General features: G+C 36.9%; 1 protein-coding gene across 1 annotated transcript; it reads left to right on the top strand.

Moving 5' to 3' along the window:
- Positions 1-415: 415 nt before the first annotated feature.
- On the top strand, positions 416-23120 carry LOC102589881 (probable ethanolamine kinase). The gene is made up of 11 exons (XM_006367450.2): positions 416-641; positions 1926-2017; positions 2229-2335; positions 3506-3611; positions 19819-19941; positions 20122-20213; positions 20808-20892; positions 21548-21653; positions 21776-21842; positions 22477-22569; positions 22660-23120. The coding sequence occupies exons 1-11, from the start codon at positions 535-537 to the stop codon at positions 22798-22800; spliced, it is 1119 nt and encodes a 372-aa protein (XP_006367512.1). The 5' UTR covers positions 416-534; the 3' UTR covers positions 22801-23120.
- The last annotated feature ends 2462 nt before the right edge of the window (positions 23121-25582 follow it).

Raw genomic sequence — 25582 nt, 5'->3', positions numbered from 1 at the left:
ATGATAAAATGTGTTCAATTTAGTCTTTTACCCTAAACCTAACATTTTACCCCCAAAAACTGTTAAATTTAACGGTGGTCATGTATGACAAAATGTGTTCAATTTAGTCTTTTACCCTAAACTTAACATTTTACCCCCAAAAATTGTTAAATATAATGGTGGGCCACCGTTATATTTAACAGTTTTTGGAGGTAAAATGTTAAGTTTAGGGTAAAAGACTAAATTAAACACATTTTGTTATATATAAAGGACTATTTCAATCACCTATAATATATTGAGGACCAAAATAAAGCAACATCAATACATCAAGGACCATTTTGATCAGGTAAAAAACCTTATCCGAATAAGGTGCTTTATCACTTTTATTAGAGCAAGGGCATTATTGTCTTAACGTAAAAAAGACGATCTTCCCGGTCATGTAAATCTAAAATCTAAAGAGTGGGAGACCCAAAAAAGCATTTGAATAATCTGCCGCAAATATATAAATAGTAGCACCAAATACATGGGGCAGCAGCAGCAAAGATCTGGAACGCCATGGAAGTAGCAGAAGGAGCTCGCCACAGCGTGACAGCCAAAATTCCCTATTCCTCCCTCACCGTCGATCATTCTCTCTCTATTACTCATCTAAAGCCTAAAATCGTGTATGTTTGGATTCCCGCTTTATGTGTATTGAACAGTTTTTCAATTTTGGATGCTGGCTTTAGGTTTTGATTTGATATGTTGTGGTTGTGCTATTTAGGCATGCACTAGCGTTTTGTTTAGTAGTACTTAAATGATAATACTCCATTTGTCTGATTTTGTTTGGTACTTTTTCAATTTTTGTTACCGTTCTATATTTTAAAACTTATGTGTTTTGCTTTTGACATGACTTGTTATAAGTTTATTTATGTCAATTTATGTGCCAAAAGCCTTATTTTGTCTCTTTACTTTGTGTCCAATTAAACCAAGACAAACAAATTGAGACACACGGAGTAGTAGGATTGATGGATGTCTTGTCAATCTCTTTTATGCTATGATTTATGATTTGAGTTGAGTTGATATATTGGTTAAAAATAATATGTTGGATTAACATTGACTCAGCTGTGATTCCAGTGTAAAATGGTTGACTTTACCTAAGCTCTATGTTTATTGTTCTCTTCAGCTTGTTAGTGAGACATGATATAAAAGCTTCATTTTCCTACTGGTTGAAATGATCAAAAGACATCTCAGTTGTAGATTTTTCGAGTATCAATCCTTGTTTATGTTATGAAAACCAAAATTCTAATTTTGGATGTATTGAATTAGTATTTTCTCATTTCAAAGTATTTCAGTTGCTGCAAGAGCATAGTGCACCATTTTGGCGTTTAAATATGAATGGAATGTTAACCGACAATACTATGAGATGTAGTGAGTGCATGAATTTATCTGTAAACATAGCATGATGGCAACATTGTATCATTTGAGGGATGGACTTTTAGTTTTAAGGATAATCAGAATACAAGATTATGCTCTTTTAAAAACTTCTACTTATTCCTCGAAGGGAGTGGCCTAGTGGACGTAGAGTTGGAGTGACAACCTTGGAAAGCAAGGTTGAACCCTAGCGAAAGTGATAATAGGTGAATTATTTCCATTTGTCTAAGCCTCAGTAGGTGTAGTAGGTGGCAACATGTATCCAGTGAACTAGTCGAGGTGCATATGGTTGTCAAGACACCGTCATTGTAAAGAAAAAGGTCTTAGGTGTTCCTTTGGTTATTGCGTAATAAGTATATGTGAGATTAAATGGGACATGATTTAGCAGGCTTATGAAACTTGTATGTAAAATAGATGTATTGTGAATTTTTTCTTCCCACACTCAGAAGTATATTTAGCATATGCATGCACCTGTATATTGAGGCTAATTTTTGTTCTTCCTCTTCTATTTCTGAACTTGGTTTGAAACTATGCAGAGAACTGTGCAAGGACTTGTTCAACCAATGGTCAAATCTAGATGGTTCTCACTTCTCTGTAGAGACTGTATCTGGTGGCATCACAAATCTATGTGTGTATTTTATTCTGTTTGAATTTGCAATTTTTAAGCACTCATTTGCATTCCAAACTTATCATTCTATAATTGTGTATACGATGTGTACTATCCTATGACAAAAAGAATGATTCTTACTGTTAAAATCTTTATTGCTCAGAAAATTTTAAGACTACACATATTTGCTAAGATTGTAGTATGTCCTGACAATATTTTTTTATTTTTGCAGTGCTAAAAGTATCTGTAAGAGAAGATGATGGAAAGCATGAAAATATGACAGTTAGGTTATATGGTCCAAATACTGAATATGTCATTAACCGTGAACGAGAAATGCAGGTTAGTTTCAGAGGCTTCTGTTGATTAATTTTATTCCGTGCATTATTCCTATCATATGGAGCGGTAACAGTTGACTTTTGAGTAATTTAAGTCAATTACACTTGGGTTATCTGTTTTTCATTTTAACTACAAGGTTATTTGATCTGTCAAACTAGTGTTTGAATCTTCTCCTCTCCCCACAAAGTATGTTATGTGGATGTCAACTTGCAGTGTAGCTTCATTAGGTGTTATATCTGTGTATCTCGTCCTTTTTGTTAGTAGGATTGTGTCCAAGAAGAGTATGCATAGACTTCACATGTAAGTCTTGTACTCTTATCCACTGGGGCAAATAAGCCAATCAACCTCCAAAACATTTTGAAATCTACTCCCTCTATCTTAAGAAGAAGAACAGTGTTAAGACTACAAAATTTACTTTCTGTCTAGACATTGATTCCTCAGTATTACAAAAATTAAAGTTCCCATATCTAAAAGCTATATAGAAGTACAATAAAGAATAATTTATATTCAAGAATATATATGTAATGTTCAAAAAATTGTTACTAAAGAAAAAAGGTACTCTCTCCAAATAGCGGGTATGTATTTTGCCAAGTTAATGGGGGACTTCACCTTTGTTATACACTTCACTTTAAAATTATGTTTTTTTCATAGTGAGGGGAAAAAGAGGGGGAGGGACTAAAATTATGTTTTGTTCATAGTTAGGGGAAGAAGAGGGGGAGGGACTAGTTGAATTATTTTCTCCGGAGAAAGTATTTTGGAGTCCTAGTATCTGCACATTTATATCACAAAATCTGTGTCCATGCTTAATTATAAATATCTTTCTCAATAATTATTGTTAGGAATTGTACATCTACCATTCTTCAAAATTTAGGCATGAAGTCAGCTGTTTGATTCTAGATGTTCTGATTGATGTTATGCAAGTTTACTTTTGTTCTTGATATATATATTTACTGTCAGGTTTTGACTACATAGGTCTAAGCTTTTTGTGATCAGTTAATAAATTATTTCTTGCATAAGCTTAGTCCATAATTCCACGTCTTCTTTGGTGAAGTCTGAATTTTCGATGGATGTCTCCACTCTCTAAACTTTGAAGTTTTATTTATTTAGTTCTTGTAATTATGGCCATGTCCATGTATCATACACACTTCATGATTGTTAAGTACCTGTCTTTAGGCGATTCAACACCTCTCAGCGGCTGGGTTTGGTGCCAAGTTGCTAGCAGTATTTGGGAATGGCATGGTTCAGTCATTTATTGATGCACGCACTTTAACACCCCCAGGTAGGCATTTAATCAGACTTCCACTTGTAGCATATATGTAGTAGAGACTATTCGTGGTTTAGTGTAAAAAACTTTTGGCTACCTTCCAGACTTCATTTTTCCTTTGTGATTTAGAAATTTTTACGTGTTTCCTTTTCCTATTAGAATTATTTAGGACTAGGCATCAGAAAATCTGGGAGGAACAAAATTAAGAAGTAAACTATATTCTTATAAAAAAAGTAAACTCTCTCTCCTCTCTCTCTCTAACATATATATATATATATATATATGTGTGTGTGTGTACATAAATATACATATGCATATATATATATTTTTTTTTTTTCTGAGATTAAGCATTATGTGATGTCAAGAGCAGCACTTAAGAATGCACTGCAATTACACCAAAATATAGAAACTAAAGCAATATCAAGAAAAGCTAAAATCCTGATACCATTTCTAAATTACACCAGAAAGCTATCAATGTGATGCAATCAAATCTAACTTTCAAAATAGTGGTTTCTTGTCCTGTGAAGCATCTTTTATTCCTTCGTTTTCAACTGCACCGCCAAATGCAAGCAGGTATGGTGTTCCAAGTCTCATTAAGTGCTTTGTCAGTCCTTATCTGTTCCAGTTCAATAGAAACTTTTAAACTGTTCTTGGCATAATCCATTTCAGTCCCAAAAGATTGACATCTTCCAAACATGTAAAGTGAAAGTTCAGTGAAGGAACAAACAATTGTTTGATTCTGATTCTTCTCAACACATGAAACTCTGTTGGCTGATTGTATTCTCCTTATTCATAGATTATCTTGAGTGAAGCATGATTCTTTGGTTATTAGCCGCAGAGGAACTCACATTGAGCATATGTTTTGCAACCCTTAATCATTGTCTATGAGTAATATGATTGTCCCTTCTGAATGTAGCATGAACTAACGGTAAATGATTCATTTTCCTGACCCTTTCAAGTTGTTGATCTTCATTGTTATTAAGACATTGGAATGTAGATAAAAAGCTGAAAAAATCTGCAATCACTCTAATTTTCCATTCATTAGGATTTCTTCTGAAAGTGATGTTCCAAATGTTTCCCTCCCTTCTTTGTGCTAGTGTAAAGTTGGTGTCCTGTGGAAGGTTAAAAAGAGTGAGAAATTCATTTCTAAGACGAGAGTGTCCTAGCCAATTATTTCGCAAGAAAGAGACTTTTTTCCATTCCCTATCTTGATTTCTATATCTTGTGAAAAACGTGGCATGGTGCTCCAATATTTATCCCTACACCTATTCCTTGTGGTGGAGCGTCCGTCTTTGGACACCACATGTTCTCTTGACCAAACTACACTATGATAGCCTTCCTCCTTAGGGATCATTTGGTAGAGTGTATAAAAATAATGCTCAATAGAGTGCATCTAGTAATGCTTACATTAGTAATGCTTGCATTAGTTATGCATAGATTATTTCTTATGCATTTTGATGCATTAAAAATAGTGTGCATTGTATCAAAATATTTATTTACAAAAATATCCTCCACAATTATGATGGAAAAGATGTAGAAGTGCTTTTGAGGGGTAATTGGGTATTGAACCATGCTAATGCATATATTAAATCCCTTTGCATTACTAATACCTAGAAATCCATGGTATTAGTAATACACTCCTCAATACACTATAGAGTGTATAACTAGTGCTAGCATTAGTTATACATAGCATGAAAAAGTGTACCAAACAAGGGACTACTAATACACAAATCTAATGCATGCATTATTTTTCCTAATACACTCTACCAAACGACCCCTTGGAGCATTGATTTCAACATTATTTCTTCATAGCCATTTCATCAAAAGGCTCCTATATTGTACTCTTAAGTTCTTGATGCCCAACCCCTGGGAAGGATATAATATGTATTCATCCAAACCCAATAGCTTAGCTCAGACCCTGTATATGTGTTAAAAAAATTCAGTAAATAGTAGAAATAATAGATTTTGAATTCAATAAATCAAATGAGCTGCAGTAGGTCTTCGCACTCGAACCAATAAAGCATAAATCTGGATCCCCCTCTGCCTGGACCTTCTTTATAGTGACGATGCTGTACTTCACTAGGTTGAAATTACCTTCTATTGCCTTTCCATGAGAAGTTTCTCCTTAACTAGTCAATTCTCTTTTTCACCTTAACAGGCATTGGGAACATAGACATATAATATATGTTGCCATTGAATCCAACACACTATTATTATGATTCAAGTGTCCCCCCTAGAGAAAGGTAATTTTCTTCTAGTTGGATAAACTCATTTCACATCTTTTCACCACCTCCTGCTATATAGTTATGCTTTATGTTTTGCCCCTAAAGACAGATCCAAATCTCACACTGAGTTGACTGGAATTAACCTGTTTTGACCAATTGACATGAAGTCTTGAGACTGCCTCAAAACACTCAAAATAAATATCAATTACTTTAGTTGACATGCTGCTGGTTCAGGAAAAATGAGTGTGTCATTCGCATATAGATGATGTGAAATGGATAGTACATTTTGTTTGCCCTCTGTTCATCTTGAAGCCCTTGAACCATCTTTCATTAACAGAGAAAACACAACATTCTACTAGAACACTACAACCTACTAGGTCAAACTCTCTATGTCAATTTATCTAAAGGTTCCTGAAAATACCTACTAGTTATAGACTTCTAGGAAACCCTAGTCTAAAGTAAGATACATTCTCGGAAGTCCTTGTGTAGTTAAATTCGTCGAAGAGTGAAAATGAACATTGAATTTATAATCTGCAATCCTCCTTCATCCTATGCTGTGATGTTCCCCATTGGTTTTCATTTGGTGCTAAGAGAACTTCCTGTATTTAGTCAAACCATCAAAAGAAAATTTATTCCCTTAGGCTTAAGGTTTGACTTCCAGATTCTGTAGCTGCTTTTATACGGCCAATCATCCAAGACAAAATAAAAGTTCCCTTCATGATACATAAATAATTTGCTGTGATGTAGTGGTGAAAGCCCCATAAACAGCTTAAACCATGGACAAAACATGCGGGTTTTTTTTCATCTGAAAGGGGCTTGACGCAGGGTGATCCCCTCTCCCCTTTCCTATTGGTCATGGAGGGGCTGAATAGCATGCTGAGGGTAGCTACTCAAAACAGATAGATAAGGGGATTTGAAGTTAGTAGCAGGGCAGGTGTGAGTATGGAGATTTGCCAATTGTTGTATGCTGATGACACTGTAATCTTCTGTGAGGCAAAAGAAGACCAGATCAGATATATCAGAGTGATACTTATGATCCTGGAAGCTGTCTCTGGTCTGATGGTTAATTGGAGGAAACACAGTTTATTCCCTATCAAGGAAGTAGCACAAATGCAAAGATTGTCTAACATCCTAGGGTGCAAGATTGAGCAATTCCCATCAACTTACTTGGGAATGCCTCTGGGAAGCAATCATAAAGAATTACTAATATGGGATGAGATAATCTAGAGGCCAGAGAAGAAGTTAGCCATATGGAAATCTCAATACTTGTCACTTGGGGGCAGACAAACATTAATAAATACAGTGCTGGACACCCTCCCCACTTATGCCATGTCTCTATTTCCCTTACCTGCTAAGGTGTTGGAGAAATTGGACAAACTTAGAAGAGACTTTCTTTGGTTTGGAAACAAAGAAAGGAAGGGGTACTATCTAGTTAACTGGGAAACAGTGCAGCTACCTACGCTCTCAGGTGGTCTTGGAGTTAGGAATCTTCAAATCCACAATGTGTGCCTCTTGATGAAATGGCTGTGGAGATATGTGAAAGAAGAACAGGCTCTTTGGAGAGAAGTTATACATCACAAATATGGCCAGGACTCCCAATGGTGTACCAATGAGGTCACTATACCATATGGAGTTTCAACATGGAAAACAATAAGATCCTTCTCGACCAAACTAGCAGGAAACATCAAACTCAGAATAGGAAATGGAGCTAAATACTATTCTGGAAAGATGTTTGGGTAAGACAGGAGGCATGTGATCAATGAGTTTAATGGTTTTGTTGCAAGGCCAGACACAGTCTCGTGGGTACACTCTGAGGATGGAAGGTTCACAGTGTGAGAGTTTTGATAATAGCTCATTGAATATCAAGAGCCTGCGTTACATATATTTATAACAAGGATATAAGAATCCTAGATATACTACAAGTCCTAGTTATACATCAATACACTAGACAATCCTAAGAGTCCTAATCTGATAAATATAAGAGTCCTAATACGCCCCCTCAATCTGGACGAGATGTAGTGACGGACAGATTGTCACGTAAAAAATAAAACTGAGAGGAGGACAAAGCCTTTCATAAAAATGTCAGCAACTTGTAATCACGTCGGGACATATTTAACAAGAAGATCCCCTTGAGATACTTTGTCACGAACATGTCATGAACATAATGAAAGTCAACATCAATATGCTTGGAACGATCGTGAAACACTAGATTGCGACACATATATGTTGAACTGACATTGTCACAAAATACACGAACCGGTTGACGAAGATATATTCCAAGCTCACAAAGAAGATGACGAATCCAAGTAGTCTCAGCAAATGTATAAGCAATTGCTCTGTATTCGGCCTCTGTAGATGACTTAGAAACAATTGGTTGTTTCTTTGCACGCCAAGATATGAGGTTTGAGCCCAGGAACACTGTATAGCCTGTCGTAGATCGGCGAGGATCAGGACAACCAGCCCAATCAGCATCGGAATAGGCCGTGACAATAGAATTGGATGAAGAGGCACACATAAATATGTGGGTGTACCTTGCAAATATCTAAAAATACGCTTGACACAGTGCATGTGCGTAGTTCAGGGAGCATGCATAAATTGAGAAACAATATTAACTGCATAGGCAATATCAGGACGAGTCATTGTCAAGTATTGAAGTGCACCAACCATGCTCCTATACTCACTTGGGTCCGAAAGTAAGTTACCATCCTCAAGAGCTATACAAGTGCGAGATGCAATAGGAGTACGGACAGACTTGCATGTATGCATATGAAACTGAAGAAGTAAATCAACAATGTATTTTTGTTGAGTTAAATGAAGACCATGTGAGGTGCTGACAGCATGAACACTAAGAAAATAATGAAGGTTACCTAGATCTTTCATTGCAAACTGATGAGAAAGACGATCTATGAATTGAACAAGAAGATCTGAATGACTACCAGTGAGAATAATATCATCAACATACAACAATAAGATAAGAATACCTAAAGAAGAACGATGAATAAACATAGACGAATCAGTTTTACTAAAAACGAAACCTTGGGTGAGAAGAAATGTACTAAAGCGATGAAACCAAGCACGTGGTGCTTGCTTTAGACCATAAATGATTTAGTTAATTTACAAACATGATGTGGATAATCTGAATGAGTAAAACCAGGAGGTTGTTTCATGAAGACCTCCTCATTAAGAATACCATGAAGAAAAGCATTTTTAACATCAAGTTGTCGAATTGACCAACCAAAAGAAACGGCAAGAGAAAGAACAATACGTACCGTAGTTTGCCGAACAACATGACTAAAAGTCTCATGATAATCAAGACCTGGTTGTTGGTGAAAACCTTGTGCGACAAGGCGGGCTTTGTAACGCTCAACAGACCCATCTGAATTATATTTGATACGATACACCCATTTACAACCAACCAAGTTCATGTTATCGTTATAAGGAACGAGCAGCCAAGTTTTATTTTCTAAAAGTGCATTGAATTCATCAGCCATTGCTTGCTGCCATTTTGGAATTTTTGACAGCCTGGGAGAAACAAGTTGGTTCAATTTCATGAGTTGTATTTAAGGAAAGCAACTGACGAGGCTTAGTGATTCCGGATTTCAAATGAGTTTGCATTGGATGATTGGGAAGAGAGGGAGATGTGGGCAGATTTCTATTTAAAGGCAAAGGCAGCACACTAGTCGAAGGGGTAGTCGAGGGGGGTGAAATATGAGGAACACTAGTGGATGAAATAGGAGCACTGGAAGGAGTATAAGGAACACTAAAATTTGATTCATTAGAAGGACTGTCGCTATAGACGAGACAACTGGAGGGGAAGAAGTTGTCGGAGATATATGACACGGAGATGAAGATGTGATAGTAGGGGTAAAATGTAAAGGTGAAATGACAATGAGCGGGTCGGAAGAAGCAGGAAGAGAGATCGGTGTGTCACTTGGGTTAAAGAACTCTAAATATGGAAATCTTAATTCATGAAAGAGCACGTGCCGGCTAATATAAACACGACCAATTTTAGGATCTAGACAACGATACCCTTTATAATTAGGAGCATATCCTAAAAACACACATTGGATAGAACACGGGGCAAGCTTATGAGAAACACGAGCAGATATATTCGGAAAACACTCACATTCGAACACTTTGAGAAATGTATAATCTGGAGGTTTCCCAAAAAGCTTTTCAAAGGGAGAAATTTCGTTAAAAATAGGAGTAGGTAGTCGATTAATAGTGTAAACAACATAGAAGGCAACATTAACCCAAAATTGAGAAGGAAGTTTTGACTCGGTGAGAATAGTTCGCACAATTTCAATTATGTGTTTATGTTTTCGTTCAGCAACGCCATTTTGTTGAGGAGTGTCTAGACATGATTTGCGAAAAGCAATGCCTGAGTTAGAAAAGTGTAAAAGCATGGATTTATTATCAAATTCTCCGCCCCCGTCACTTTGAAAGGTTTTGATAAGCACAGAAGTGTGTGAAAACCTCAGACTTATTTTTCATAGGATAGAGCCAAGTAAAACGAGAAAAATCATCCACAAATATGACATAATATTGAAAGCCTAAATTAGATAATATAGGCGATTGCCATAATTTCTAAAGGGGAAGAACTACAATGATCAACTAAATTGAAAGATAAACGTTGAGATTTTCCAAGACGACAAGAGACACAAGTACTGCTAAAAGAATTGAGCAAACTAATTAAGTTATTTTTCCTAAGACTATCTAGGACACGAGCACCACAATTGCCTAGACGGCGGTGCCATATATCTCCTGGTTGACGCAAATAAAAAAAAGCACGAGCAAAGGAATAAGCAAATGAAGAGGACACATGATAAACATCGCCTTTATTGGAAGCCTTGAGAAGAGGTTGACCCGTGACTTTGTCCTTAATAGAAGCAGAAGAAGAGTCAAAAGTTACGTAACAATTATTGTCAGCACATAACCTTTAACATAATTAAATTATGACTAAGATTAGGGACATGAAAGGTGGAGTGCAAATGTAAAGGACGAGATGTTGCAGGTATTTGACAGTATCCAATTTTATTAATATCAAGCAAAGCGCCATTTCCTACTAAAACACGATCGCAACCATTGTAAGAGGATGTATGTAAAAACTTACCTTCAGATGGGGTCATATGAGCAGAGGCAGCCGAGATAAGAGTCGAAGGATGGGAACCTAAAACTCCAGAGGATGGAGAATTTGTATTGGTGGACTGTGAGACATAAGAGACATGAGAAGCACTATCAATACCTGATGTGATTTGTCCAGTAGAGTTGTTGCGAGGAAAATTGTTTGTCGTAGATCCTTGATGTTGGTGAAACCTGCCAGATGATCCACGACCTCGGCCTCTAGGAGAATAGGTACGACCCCTGCTGCGCCCCCCTTGATATGAATGAGATGTACTTGAAGAGTTTGAATGTGTATTTTGAGTAGCAAAAGCTTGTGGAAGAGATGGTGGATAAAACCTTTAAAGCGCTGCAAACGTTGTTCATGTAGTAACAACTTAGAAACAACAACAATTCAATAAGGCCAAGCAGTTTACCATTTGCTAAAAGTAAAAAAAGCTCCCAGACACAAAAATCGAGGAATGTCCTAATCCAGTAGGGTCTCTCCCCTACGCTTCCGGTGATCCTTCCGTTACACTTTTTTTTTCTTCTTTCTTCCCTCTTTGCAATCGATGAAAGACAATATTTATTTTGCAGTTGGATTCAAAGCCTACGACATCTCAAGAACATTTGGTACAGCGGGAGCTTGGTACGACTGGACAGAGAGAAATAGGAAATCCGTTACGAGAACAACTTTCAATGAGAAGACAATGGAATGGATCGTGCAGACATTGCGGGAGGCATCACTAACAAGGGGGAACACGGTGAAGAGATGGAAGAAGAAAGACAGTTTCTCGGAAGTTTTCTGCTCTAGGAACTACAATAAATACGGTCGCTACATCAGTCTAATAAATGTGAGAGGCAGGAGGAGAGGAGTGATTATCATCCCTGAACTAGCATTCAATTCAGGGTGGTTGAGCATTGCGGAAAAGGTGGGGAGATTCATTAATAGTCACAAAAAGTTAGTGAGCTTGGGGAATCCTAGGCTAGTGAACAGGGACATTCCATATGCTACAGTTCTAAGAAGCATTAAATGGGCTAACAAGGGGTCAAAAGTTGCAGAAAAGGAGAAGGCAGTCCTACAGGGAGAGGGAATCTTTGTTAAAGATGATCTAGAGGAGCACAGTGAAGTGCTAAAGAGGAGTTTGGTAGGTGTCTTTGAACCCAGAGTCGGAGAAACAACGACTCTTGTAGAAATCAGGGGATGGGCCAATTGACTATGGAAACAAACACACAGTCTAAACATCTATGAAATAGGCAATGGGCTTTCTTATTTGAGTTTGCACTTAGGGTCACAGCAGAGCAAGTGATCGAAGGAGACTGGGAGTGGAGGAATAAGCCAGTTACCCTCCAATGGTGGAACCCGACGATAGGTACGAGATGTGGGAGGGGTACAGAAAGCTTGACCTGGGTAAGAATTTTAGGGTTACCTTTGCAATTCTGGGACCAGAAAATTTTCAAGGCTATCAAAGATTTTTGCAGAGGGTGGGTAGAGACAGAAGAGGAAACCCAATTGAGAAATCATCTCAAGTGGGCAAGAATCAGAATCAAAGGAGATGGAGCAGACATACCCAAAGAGGTGACTATCGACGGGGGTGAAATATGCTATACGATGCAAATTTGGACCGAATCGCCGGTAAGGGTGTTCGTCGGAGAAGATCGGAACTCTGAAGTCATTACCCAGCGGATACGAGGCGGAGAACCACTGGGTAAAGATGAGAACCTCTTTCAAAGTCAAAAAGCAACAAACACAGCAAGTGACTCACGTGTTTTGACAGGAGAGCATGGGCAGATTTTGAAAATAAATAAAGGAGTGGGCCAGGGCGAGTCTAATTCAAAATAAAGCCCAGTTCAAAGGTTTGGGCCAAAGCAAACTAAAAAAGGGGGCCTTTTAAATAAAAAACTTGACATAATATGTGATAAGCAGGGGAGCTTTCTCGAAGGATTAAAGGACATCAAGGAACTAGCGTCTCAATTCCTACATGCGTACAACAAAATGGAAAAAGCGAATATGGTGGAGAACATCAACAGCTCTGCAAATAACAATTTTGGAGAGTCGATTAACCAGATGAAAGAGGTTGTTGAACCAACTCGCAATAAAGCAAAGGAGATCGACCAACCTAAGGATGTTGGGGAGAATTCAGGAGTACAAAAATCGCCAGAAGAAGGCTTGCAAATTCAGCAGATTCATGATGCTGAGCCGGTATCCATACAAAGTCCTGGAGACTAGATAGACGCAGAGGTCGAAACATCCAATTGGGTAAGTTAACATATTTTGGAACTTAGTAGAACTTACGAAGTGGCGTTTGAAGGTTTTAGGGGAGAAACACATGCACTACTGATGAAGCTCGATGAAAGAAAGAAGGGGATGGAGAAGAAAGGGGAAAATAGCGAAGCAACAACATCTTGACACAGAGGAATTGGCAAGAATGAGCTGAAGAATTTGCAGTCAGGTTTGAATGAGGAAGTTGAAGGTGTAAGAAACAGAGGGAGAGTCCAGCCACTATTTCTCAAATGAAAGTAAATATATTATTATGGAATGTTAGGGGGATTAACAAGATTTCAACAAGGAATCTGGTTAAGAGCTCTCTACTTAAATGGAGAGCTGATGTTTACTGCTTTTAGGAGACAAAAATCAGCAAGGATGTAGACAGGATTGCCAAACAATTGTGTGCTAGTAGATGGATGAGGTATGGGTATATCGAAACCGATGGCAGCAGCGGGGGGATCCTGATTGTGTGGGACTCAAGAATTTGGGTGGGTAGTAGTGTAGAGGAAGGAAAATTCTCAATTACATACAAATTCGAAGTTGTCCAAGATGGGTTTTGTTGGTATGCTCCACATACTAGAACTGAAAAATTAGAATGCTGGGAAGAAATTGCTGCAATTAGGGAGCTATGTGGAGGTCCGTGGGTCACCTGTAGGGACTTCAACATTGTTAGAACAATGGCCGAAAGGAGAGGATGCAGGAGAATAACTAATGTAATGACTGATTTCTCGAGGTGGATAGAGGATATGGAGTTACATGACCCTTGTCTAAAAGGTGGGAATTTCACATGGTTCAGAGGGCCTACCATCACAGTGCTGCTAGGCAGGATAGGTTTCTCTACTCAACTGAGTGGGAAGAACAATTCAGAAACATTAGACAACAAATTATGCCTAGAGTTATATCTGACCACTGCCCCATTATGCTACAATGTGGTGACTGGGAACAAAGGAAGCCTTACTTCAAATTCGAAAACTGGTGGACTAATGTAGAGGGTTTCAAAGATTTAATTCAGGACTGGTGGAATGGTTTTGTTGTGGAAGGATGCCCAGACTTCAAACTTAGCATGAAATTAAAGATGCTAAAGCAGAAACTCAAAGAATGGAGCGGTGTAACATTTGGGGAACTCATCAACAAGAAAAACAGGTTACTAAATGAGCTAGCTGAGATAGATCTGATTCAGAATGACAGAATGCTGACATAGGATGAGATGATTATTAGAGCAACGATCCTAGTTGAGCTAGAAGAGTTGGCAAAGAATGAAGAGTCCAGGTGGAGACAAAAATCCAGAGTATTATGGCTAAAGCAGGGAGATAATAATACCAAGTTCTTTCAAAGAGTGGCAACAACACATAGGAGATACAACACCATCGATAGATTGGTTATTAGTGGGGAGGAGAGTAAAGATCCGAAAGAAATCAAAGAGCATATAACAGATTTCTGTAAGAAGCTATACACTGAATCAGAAAGCTGGAGGCCACCTTTTGTGATGATGAACTGCCCAAGAATAAGTCAAGAGGAGCAAGAATGGATGCAGAGACCATTCTCAGAAAAGGAAGTGGTACACATTCTCAAATTGTGTGATGGGGATAAAGCACCTGGCCCAGATGGTTTCACTATGTGTTTCTTCAAGGAGTGCTGGGAGATCATTAAGGATGATGTGATGCAAACAATTCATAACTTCTATCAGAATGAAGTGTTTGAAAGATCCTTGAATGTCACTTTTGTGGCATTAATCCCTAAGAAGTATGGAGCAGAGGAACTCAAGGATTTTGGGCCAATAAGTCTGATTGGTGGAATGTACAAAATCATCGCTAAGTTGATCACTGAAAGAATGAAAACAGTTATGGGGAGACTGATTAACGAGCATCAAATGGCTTTTTTGAAGGATAGACAGATAATGGATGCTTCTTTATTGGCTAATGAGTTGGTGGATTCCAGGGTAAAGCAAAAGATGCCAGGTATTCTATGCAAATTGGACATAGAGAAGGCATACGACCATGTAAACTGGAACTACCTATTTAAAGTTCTGAGTGACATGGGGTTTGGGAGGAAATGGGTGAATTGGATCAAGTTTTGTGTCAACAGTGAAGTTTTCAATCATTATTAATGGGAGTCCAGAAGGTTTCTTTCAATCACAAAGGGGACTGAGACAAGGAGATCCCATGTCCCCTTTCTTATTCCTTCTAGCAATGGAGGGACTCAACTACATGGTTAGAAAGGCTAATGAATTGGGGTGGATAAGAGGCTTTGGTGCATATACTAACAGAGCTAATAACATGGAGATCACACATCTACTGTATGCAGATGACTCTCTTGTGTTCTGTGGTGCAGAAGTGCACAAATTAGGCATCTGAGGGCAATACTAACCATATTTGAAGCCATTTCAGGTCTACATGTGAACTGGCAGAAGAGTTGCCTGTTCCTAGTTAATCAAGTCAATAATATGCAAGGCCTAGCCGACAACCTGAGCTGCCAAGTGGCCTTTCTTCCCATCAAATACTTGGGGATGCCCTTGGGAGCCAAGAACAAAGAATTGGAAGTATGGAGTGAAGTCTTGGAGAGAAGTGAAAGGAAGCTGACAAGGTGGAAGAGTCGATATTTATCTCTGGGAGGTAGAGTGACTCATAAAATCAGTTCTGGATGCCCTCCCAACTTATATGCCAAGTCTTTTTCCACTACCAAGAAGTATTGGAAAGAAACTCAACAAGTTGAGAAGGGTGTTCCTTTGGCAAGGGAACAAAGAGAAGCAAGGATACAACCTAGTTAAATGGGAAGAGGTGATAATGAGCAAAGCACAAGGAGGTTTGGGCATTAAGAATTTAAGTATTCAGGACACTAGCTTGCTGCAAAAATGGTTGTGGAGATTCTGTTGCGAAGATACAACATTATGGAGGAGGTTCATAGCTAAGAAACATGGCCTACAGAGAAATTGGATAACTGAAGAGGTGAATGGCACTTTTGGGTGCTCAGTATGGAAAACTATTAGGAGAATGTCGACTGACTTCAATGCGCAGGTGACTTTTAGAGTGGGGAATGGCCTGAAGATCAGTTTCTGGAATGAGATCTGGTTAGGCGATGTGAAAATGAGGATACTCTTTCCTGATTTGTACATTATTAGCCTACAATAGAATGACACTATAGCGCAGATGTGGAGTCCTCAAGGCTGGAACCTTATGTTTAGAAGGGCCCTAAATGATTGGGAGGTTGAAAGAGTAGCAAACTTACTTCAGGCCTTGAACCTGTTCCTTGGCATCAATGCAGAGTCCGATAAACCAGTTTGGAAATTGCATAGTAGGGGAGTTTACTGGGAAAGAAACACCAACCACTCTTTGACAACATTTTGGCCCTGGAAATTAATATGGAAGATTAAGATCCCTCTAAAAGTTGCTTGCTTCACTTGGTTGGTAATTTGAAGAGCTTGTCTAAACCACGAAGTGCTACAAAGAAGAGGTATACAGATCTGCTCAAGGTGCTATATGTGTGAACAAGAGGCTGAAGTAAATGGCCATTTATTTTTGCATTGCAGGATGGCTACAGATCTGTGGAACATGTTCATTTGTATACTCGGGGTTAATTGGAAAATGCCCAGAACCACTTTTGAGGCACTTAACACACTGGCAAGGAATTGGGAAGAGAGGATCAAAGGAAGATTGGTGGAAAAATGTACCTGCTTGCATTTGGTGGACACTATGGAAAGAAAGGAATGGAAGGTGCTTTTGAAGGGAGGACTAGCAGTTCCCAAATGATCAAGATGAGATGCCTTAGTCTTTTTTTTTTGGTGTAAGCAAGATTTAGTGGGGGAAGTAGATAGTTTAGTGGAGTTTATAGGCCAATTGTAAAGTTTTGAAAATTTGTTTTTGGATTTGAGAATGATGGCACCCCCTGGGGGTTTGTAAATCCATGCTCATCAATTTCTTGATGAGTTTCTTTTGTGTGAATACAAAGTTACCTATTTCAAAAAAAAAAATGTAGTAACAACTTAGAACGAAGGTCCTCTAGTGTCAATTGTCCAGGAAAATGAGTGATAATGCCACTAACGTGTCATATTCCTTTCCTAGGCCAAGCAATACATGATCAATAAAGTCTTGATTTGAGACAAGAGAATTAATAGCAGCTAAGGAATCTGCAATTTGTTTTGCATCCCTCAGATATTGATCAATAGATGTAGAATCTGCTTTACGTAGGGTGGTGAGTTGTTGTTTCAAGTCAAGTGAGTTTGCTTGACTAGCATCCATGTAACGACGATTTAAAGACAACCAAATATCATGAGATGTGGGCAAAAGATGGACATCAACAAGAACCTCTCGTGATAAGGTAGCAAAAATCCATGATCTGACACTTTGATCTACTCGCAGCCATGAGCGGTAGTTGGGATTAGGCTGCTGATTCCTGGAAGAATCACAAATAAATGGACTTGGAGGTTTAAAAGAGCCATCAACAAATCCAAGTAAATCATGAGAAATCAAAAGAGAGGTAAACTGAGTTCTCCACATCAAATAGTCTTCGACAGATTGAAGTTTGATTGTAACGAGATTCATAATATTTGGTGCAGCAAGAGATGCCGAAGAAGAAAAGGTGGGAGAAAAGATGGGATCAAAATTAGTAGAGCATGGAGAAACAAACGGTAAGCCACTAGTACTGCCAAGAGACGTGGATAACGCTTGACCAGATAAGGAAGTCGGTATAGAGACCAAGGGAGATGGCACAAAAGGAAGAGAAAAAGAGGATGACAAAGGAGTTGTGGACATGGTAGAAATAGTAGAACTGATATTAGGTGTAGAAATTGGAAGAGAAGGGACTGTTGAAGTAACAGATTCCGAGATAGAAAGAGGCTGAGTAGTCATGGCTGAAACGAAAACAAGGAAAGAGACGAAAAAAAATCGTGGGCTAGATTTGGACTTCTGATACCATGTGAGAGTTTTGATAATAGCTCATTGAATATCAAGAGCCTGCATTACATATATTTATAACACGGATATAAGAATCCTAGATATACTACAAGTCCTAGTTATACATCAATACACTAGACAATCCTAAGAGTCCTAATCTGATAAATATAAGAGTCCTAATACACAGTTAACAAGCTCTATAAGAAGGAGCTGGAAACTCAGCAAGGCCTCATATTGGCTAGATGGAAATATGTATGGACAAGCCAAGCACCAACCAAGATCAGATGTTTTGTATGGTTGGTAGCCAAGAGGCCTTGTCTGACTCAGGAGGTACTGCAGATTTAAGGTGCACAACTAGTACTAAGGTGTTTTCTATGAAATGAGACAAATGAGACCAACAACCATCTTTTTCTACATTGTAGAGTCACTGGTCAACTATGGTCTCTGTTTTTGAGGCTCACTGGTAACAGCTGGACGATGCCAGAGCATACTGCTGACCTGTTGAGTTGCTGGATCAGGAGAGGAGCAAGTAAAAGCCAAAAAAAGTGGTGGAGAATTATTCCAGCTTGCATATGGTGGTCAATATGGAAGGAAAGAAATGGAAGATGCTACGAGAACAAATCAAACTCCATACAGAAAGTTAAAGAAAAATGTATTGCATATTTGTATTTTTGGTGTAAACAGGAATGTATAGAGGAGTTAGAGCAACTAGTAGATATGCTAGGATCTTTGTAATTAGCCTTCCTAGTCCCTCTATGTACTAAATTACTAATTTTTGGAGGTCACCAACATATCCTTAATGCTGAGGAATACAACATTACTAATTTAAAAAAAACAAAAAAACTAGTTGTTAACAAAAAGTAAAAACCTACACAAAAAGAATATTTTCTACGAATGGGACCTAATCATTTCATCTATACTAACAAGAATTATGTGGTTGCACCAAATATTGGCCAAAAATAAAAGGCATGCCCTATACTGTACTAACTCATTTCCACCCCTTCAAATGTTCTCTTGTTCCTCTCCAAAGGAATCCACATAAGGGCCGGAAGGGGCAACATCTGGTAATAAATAGTCCATATCATATGCTTGACATGTTTTGTCCATGGTTTAAGCTATAGTCGTCGTTAGATCTCTTAAAGAATGTAATATTGATTGGTCCATTTTGAAGAAATAAAAAGATGCTGATCAGTGATCATTGCATAGGCTGGAATTGCTTTTATAATTAGCAACCAAAATGTGCATAAAAGATATGTGAGCTTTCATGATAGTTAATGCCTTTCATTTTTCACTGGCCTTGTTGATCTTCCTTTGTATAAACCCGTACTCTTCAAGATTCATCTTCTTTGCCTAATTAGCATAGTCATTTCATCATCTTTCTGTGTGTCTGCCTCTCCTCCTTCTGAAGTAGTTTAATAGAAAAGAAGTCGGTGGTTTGAATCTTATAGAACTTGTCCACAAAGTAGGTTGAGAAGAGCACATTTGAATAGTAAGGAGAGCTTTGTAAGCCATGTAACAGGACTAGAGTTTAACACGACAGTTGCCTTTGAGTCCTTTCATCAACAGATCTTGTTTGACCTGTTACACTTACATGTAAGTTTATTGTATCATGGGGTTGTTGAAATAATTTTCTGGCACTCTGTTTTTCAGGGATACCTACATTTTTCACTTCTCCCCAACCTCATGGTGTTATTTTTATATGCAAATTAGTTGTCATTTTCTTGTTACTTCTTCAACAGACATGAAAAACCCAAAGCTTGCTGCTGAAATTGCAAAGCAACTCCGAAATTTCCATCAGGTGGAAATTCCGGGCTCCAAAGAACCTCAAGTGTGGAATGATGTGTTAAAGTTCTTCAAAAAAGGTCCATCCTTTACTGAACATTCTCCAGTGATATTATATAAATGAGACGTCATTTTCCCTGAATTGGTTGATATGTATGGATCCCTCATCCCTTTAGTCTCATAGACTGGAACCACTTGTACTGGATTAACTGCTATGACGAAAGATCCATCTCAAGCCTGAGTGTTTTCCATTTTTGCAGCATCAACTCTCCAATTTGATGATGGTGAGAAGAAGAAGAAGTATGAGACAATTTTGTTCCAGGAAGTTCATAATGAAATCATTGAGCTCAAGGTAGTCCCACCTCCCATGACATGTAGTTGATTATTACTCTATTTATTGTTTGCTGTTTACCTGAGGGGAGGGGATTCTCCCAATATCTTCGTCATAACAGTGCAAATTCAGCCCTACAAGCATTTAACATTTTTCTTAATCTGTATTATGTTAGTTTGCTTTCACAGATTTGCTAATTTGAAACCATATGTTAGCAATTTTCCCTTAACCTCCCTTTTGGAGAAATCAATAGCTTTAAGATGTTCAGCGCGTCATTTTCCAAAGTCAATTGTTGTTTTTCTCTTGTTATCTTGCTGGAGAGATCTAGGCCTCTCCTTTGGCACCTACGAAAACCTTCAAAGAACTTTTTAAGTGTTGTCTCATCTTCCATCATACTATGGTTCAGACTGCTTCAAATTGGATGACTTTGTATACGTATTTCCATTTTACATCTTTCTTGTAGTTGCACAGCCAAAGTTGGCACAAATGAAATGTTGTAGGTTTCAAAGTTAAGGGATTCTTATTTTCCACATAGAATGGCATTGTATTAAATAGCTTCATGTATTAAATGGATATATCTCTTTGTTTCAAAAGTAACGTGCAATTCTGGAACAGGAATTGACTGACCGTCTTAACTCCCCGGTGGTGTTTGCTCACAATGACTTACTCTCTGGAAATCTGATGCTTAATGAGGATAAAGGTACTTGTGATCTAGCTTTCCATGTATTTACATCTTGATTGAGGTACTTTCTTCTGTCATGGCATTTTCAATTAGAAATTCTCCAGAGTCTCCCCACCCGGTCATGATAAAATTCAATAATCTCGAGATTCCTTTTCATCTATTGGAGAAGAAAACCCTACCATTTAGATCACTTAATTGGTTCTGTACATTGCAGACATCCTCTTTGGTATTACTAATGCAAATTTTTATGCTTGTGATCATATATTGGGTCACTATTGCTTGTTCGTCTTTCTCAAGGTTTTATTATGTTTAGTAAGGGAACTAATTTTCTCTGAAGTGACTCGTATTCTCTTGTGATAAAGACTCAACATAAGTCTTTGGATGAACTTTATCAGGTCACTCCTGCTTTCATTTATGTTCTTTGTTTGAAAAACTTTCCATATGATTAATATCGTCAAATCAAATAGTCTATCCCATTAAAAGAATATATCTGAATGATTTTTTAGGTCTTTTAATCTGGTTTTTACATTGCATCAAATGGTTGACATTTCTAAATTTGATCTTGTTATCTGTTGTCATATTGGAAAACTGCTTGATGAGTTTGTTCTTAGTTACAATTAAATGCTGAACTTAACTGTTTGTACTAACCTCATTTCCGTTTATCAAAATCCAGAAAAGCTGTATTTCATTGATTTTGAGTATGGATCCTACAATTACAGGGGATTTGACATAGGGAATCACTTCAATGAATATGCTGGCTATGATTGTGATTACAGCTTGTATGTTGCGTCTCCCTCTCTGCATTTCTTTCTCCATGTCCTCAGTCCTCTTCTTTCCCTCTATCTTATGGTGATATTTTGTTGAAAATGATTACTAATATTAGAGGTGGTTCTATATGTAGATATCCAAGTAAGGATGAGCAGTTTCATTTCTTCAGGCACTATTTGGATTCTGACCAACCGAATGAGGTAAATGAGGAAAAATGTCAGAACTTCTTATACTTAATTTTGCATGTTGTATAGCTAGGATGGAACTTGCGTAGTGCTATTATTACTGAAACAATTATTTAGCCAAAAAAAAAAAAAACAATCAGGAACACTCCCAACATTACAGAGGAGATTATACAGCAAACTCGACAGAGAAGTTTTATGGGTGGAAAGCATTTGTGCAAAACAATCTCTGAGAAGGCATAGTCTAATTGACAAAAAATAAAGGTTTTAAGATAGTATCATGGTTTAGTGCCCGAGAGGAGTTGAAAGACTTTCTTCCATCAAGTTTGGAAGGATTAATAATTTTTTTCACCAGTGAGAGCTTTACATGCCACCTATTGATGTTTCACCAGAGAGCTTTTACGTGCCACCAATTCATGTGTTGAAATTTATAGGCCCTTTTATGCCCTTGTCCTAATAGTGTACCTAGCCAATCTTGTTTTCTGGAACATAACCACATTGTTACTATATGCACGTTCTTGTGGGTTTGTTGGGAGACATCATGAGATTAAGACTTGGAACGCTACTGTAGTACTGTCTGCTACCAAATAGAAAACAGTTGAACTTAAACATCAGTAATTGCTAAGTATATCTAAGTTAATTTTGATGACAGGTATCTGACAAGGACCTTGAAGCCTTATATGTTGAGACCAGTAGTTACATGCTAGCTTCACATCTATACTGGGCTCTCTGGGCTTTGATCCAGGTACTGATATTATGCTATATTTTAGATGCAGTCCAAAGAATGCCAATAGATAATCTCACATTTTAATCTTTTTGTTATGGTTATTCCTAGGCGAAAATGTCACCCATCGACTTTGATTACATCAGTTATTTCTTCCTGCGCTATAATGAATACAAGAAGCAGAAGGAGAAAGTCCTCTCTTTAGCCAAGTCATATCTCTCGAAACCCGAGCTGGGTAAAAGATTCATGTAACACAGTTCCAAACTCTTGAAAGCAGAAGGAGAAAGTCATCTCTTTACCCAAGTTATATCTCTCAAAACCCGAGCTGGGCGAATGGTTCATGTAACACAGTTCCAAACTCTTAAAAGCTGCAATCGACACGAACATTTTGATCTCATTTGTTGCAAGGTAGAAATAGTTGCTGCTGTAGTCAAGTTGGACTGTGCAAAATAATTTTTTCTTTCTTCCAGAAAGCATATTAAAGTGTGTTGTAATACTCAAAATTCATTGCTTGAAGTTTGAACACGAAATATATTTTTGAAACCAAGGATCTGAACTTACCCCTTTTTTCATTTTAAAATGTCATATATCTATTTTTTTTATTGCGTGTTGACATCATGTTGATGTCAGCGTCCACCCTTTTCTCCCTGTATAAATATAATCTAATGGTATCAAAGAGTAACTGAGCAATGTCTTCATTAAAGGACTGCTTCTTCTTCCTTGATACCATCAAAGTATAATATACTGTGGTGGTATCAATGAGTAATTGAGTAGTGTTTTCATTGAGGTTTGCTTCAGTCAACGGATGGGATTACTTGACCATCCATGATACCATTACGGTTATCTACATATTTGATGTGATATTATTGAGGTATGTTTCAATTCTTCGATATTTTAATTTAAAAACAGTTTTAAAAAGAGTCATAATTTATATACAATTTTTCTAAAAATTTGCAGAAAGAGAAAAAAAATTTATAAAAATATATTTTCTACTAATTTAGAGTTTAATAAAGTGAAAATTTCATATATGACATTTATTAGACTAATATTTCCAAGTTATAGCAATAGAATAAAACTTTTAAGTTGTAACAATAAAAAATTTCAGGTTATAACATTTTATTTAAAAACATTTTTAATTAATTGTAAAAGTCTGTTTTGAAAAAAGATAAAAAGGAAAATAAATCGATTTTGAAGAAAAAAAAATAAAAAACGAAAATAGGTGCATTAATTAAATTTGAATTGATTGATGATAATTATTAATTAGCATAAATTTAGGAGATTAAAACTAATTAGGAATATTTGTTTTCCTTAATTCACTCTAATTTGTTAAAATAAATTAAAAAGTCATATTTTATCCATTTTATACATCTTAAAAAATACTTAATCCACGCTTGTTAAGACAATATAATTTACAATTAGGTTGTAAATTGTCCAGGATGAAAAAATGTAAAACAAAAATGTAATTGAGGTTGTTACAAAATACAATTATCACTATTTTACATTGGCATAATCGTTTATACAAGGTATTTATACATGTTGGATACCAACTTCATTCATTTTTTATTTTTTTGTGTTAGAATATGAATTTTGGATGCCAAAGGTGTACAGTTTGGATACCAATTATAAGTCAGAGTTAGTTCATGAACTTTAAATTAGTAGTATGATTTATTTCTAGTTAATAAGACATTGTAAAATCATAAACTCTAAATGTTGAATCCAATTTGTATGCATTTTGTATATAACTGTTATCCCGAGAATTATTATAGTCAATGTGTAATTTATCTTTAGAATGGTGTATCCATTTGGAATGCAGTTTGTATATAACTAGTATCCTGCGATTACAATAGTTAATCTGTAATTCATATGTAGTTGGTATATATCTTTTGGAATAAAACAGTGGATATTATATATATCAAATACTTAAAGCTATAACAAACACAAAAATATCGTACCAAAAGTAAAAAAAACTTAGTAATTACTAAAATTACTAAGGTGCAATCAACTATCTCAAATTTGATCTTCGTGGTTTTGGTGTGGGATAATTGCTGGTATCCGGAGCATGTTCTTTTGCTATGCGGGGTCCATCAAATTTGCTAGCAACAGTGCCGTTACTTCACTCTCACTGATCGCGCCATCATCATTCTTTGTTTTTCCATAATGCCATATGATTGTGGCATACCTTTGACGATGGTACTTTGCATCAATATCAACAGAAAGCATATCAAAAACTTCATTACTGATGTATTCAACAAATAGACATGTGTACAACTGAAAAAAATTGAAAAAAAAATCATTTTATACCACTTTCATACCAATGTTAAAAATTTAAATACATTAATGAATAAATTGAAAGAGAAACCTTCCTATTAGAAAAAAATCCCAATTTCATATCAATATTAGTCATAATTCATACAAAACAGAGTAATTTAACAATTCATACCATTTGCATACCAATATTATATCACATTTCATATAATATCCCAAAATCATATATTAAAGTCAGATTCATATAAATATTATTCACATTTCGTACAAGTTTCACCCAAACAAAAGTTTCGAAACAACAATAAGCATAATGTGATATTTTTAGCAAAAAAATCACTAATTTGAATAATGTGAAAATAAATTAAATATAATACTTACCCTAACAACTTTTTTTGCCTTTTTTGGATATTGGGATTTCTGATTCCTTCTTTTTTGTTGTTCTTCTTGATGATGGTTTTGAAAATTGAACAACTTCTACATTTGTTGTTTTTTTCCATTTTTCCTTTTTTATTTCACTAACAAAATCAGAATTTGAATCAAAAGGTTTCTACAATTTTCCCATTCCTCTTCTTTCCCTTTTGATTTGCCGGACTCACCCTTTTCTTTGCTTCGTTTTTTTTTCTCCTTTTGATCCTTCGACTGAGAGGAACCACACTTTGCAGGAATTTCAACATTTTTTGGCAGTGGGGTTTGAGTCAATATGTTAAATGTTGGAGCATGTACTTCATCCGTAGAAGTTCCTTCAACTAATCGAGGACTCTTTCGAGGC

This window comes from Solanum tuberosum, unplaced genomic scaffold, assembly GCF_000226075.1.
Source record: "Solanum tuberosum cultivar DM 1-3 516 R44 unplaced genomic scaffold, SolTub_3.0 scf00723, whole genome shotgun sequence".
In the NCBI taxonomy this organism is placed as follows: domain Eukaryota; kingdom Viridiplantae; phylum Streptophyta; class Magnoliopsida; order Solanales; family Solanaceae; genus Solanum; species Solanum tuberosum.
The sequence above is the reverse complement of the archived record's forward strand: the minus strand, read 5'-3'. Positions and strand labels throughout refer to the sequence as shown.

Coding starts and splice junctions, on each gene's coding strand:
- LOC102589881 (XM_006367450.2), top strand. CDS start 535: ATGGAAGTAGCAGAAGGAGCTCGCCACAGCGTGACAGCCAAAATTCCC. Junction 2,018..2,228: donor TGGTGGCATCACAAATCTAT/GTGTGTATTTTA, acceptor TTATTTTTGCAG/TGCTAAAAGTATCTGTAAGA. Junction 22,570..22,659: donor CTCTCTGGGCTTTGATCCAG/GTACTGATATTA, acceptor GGTTATTCCTAG/GCGAAAATGTCACCCATCGA.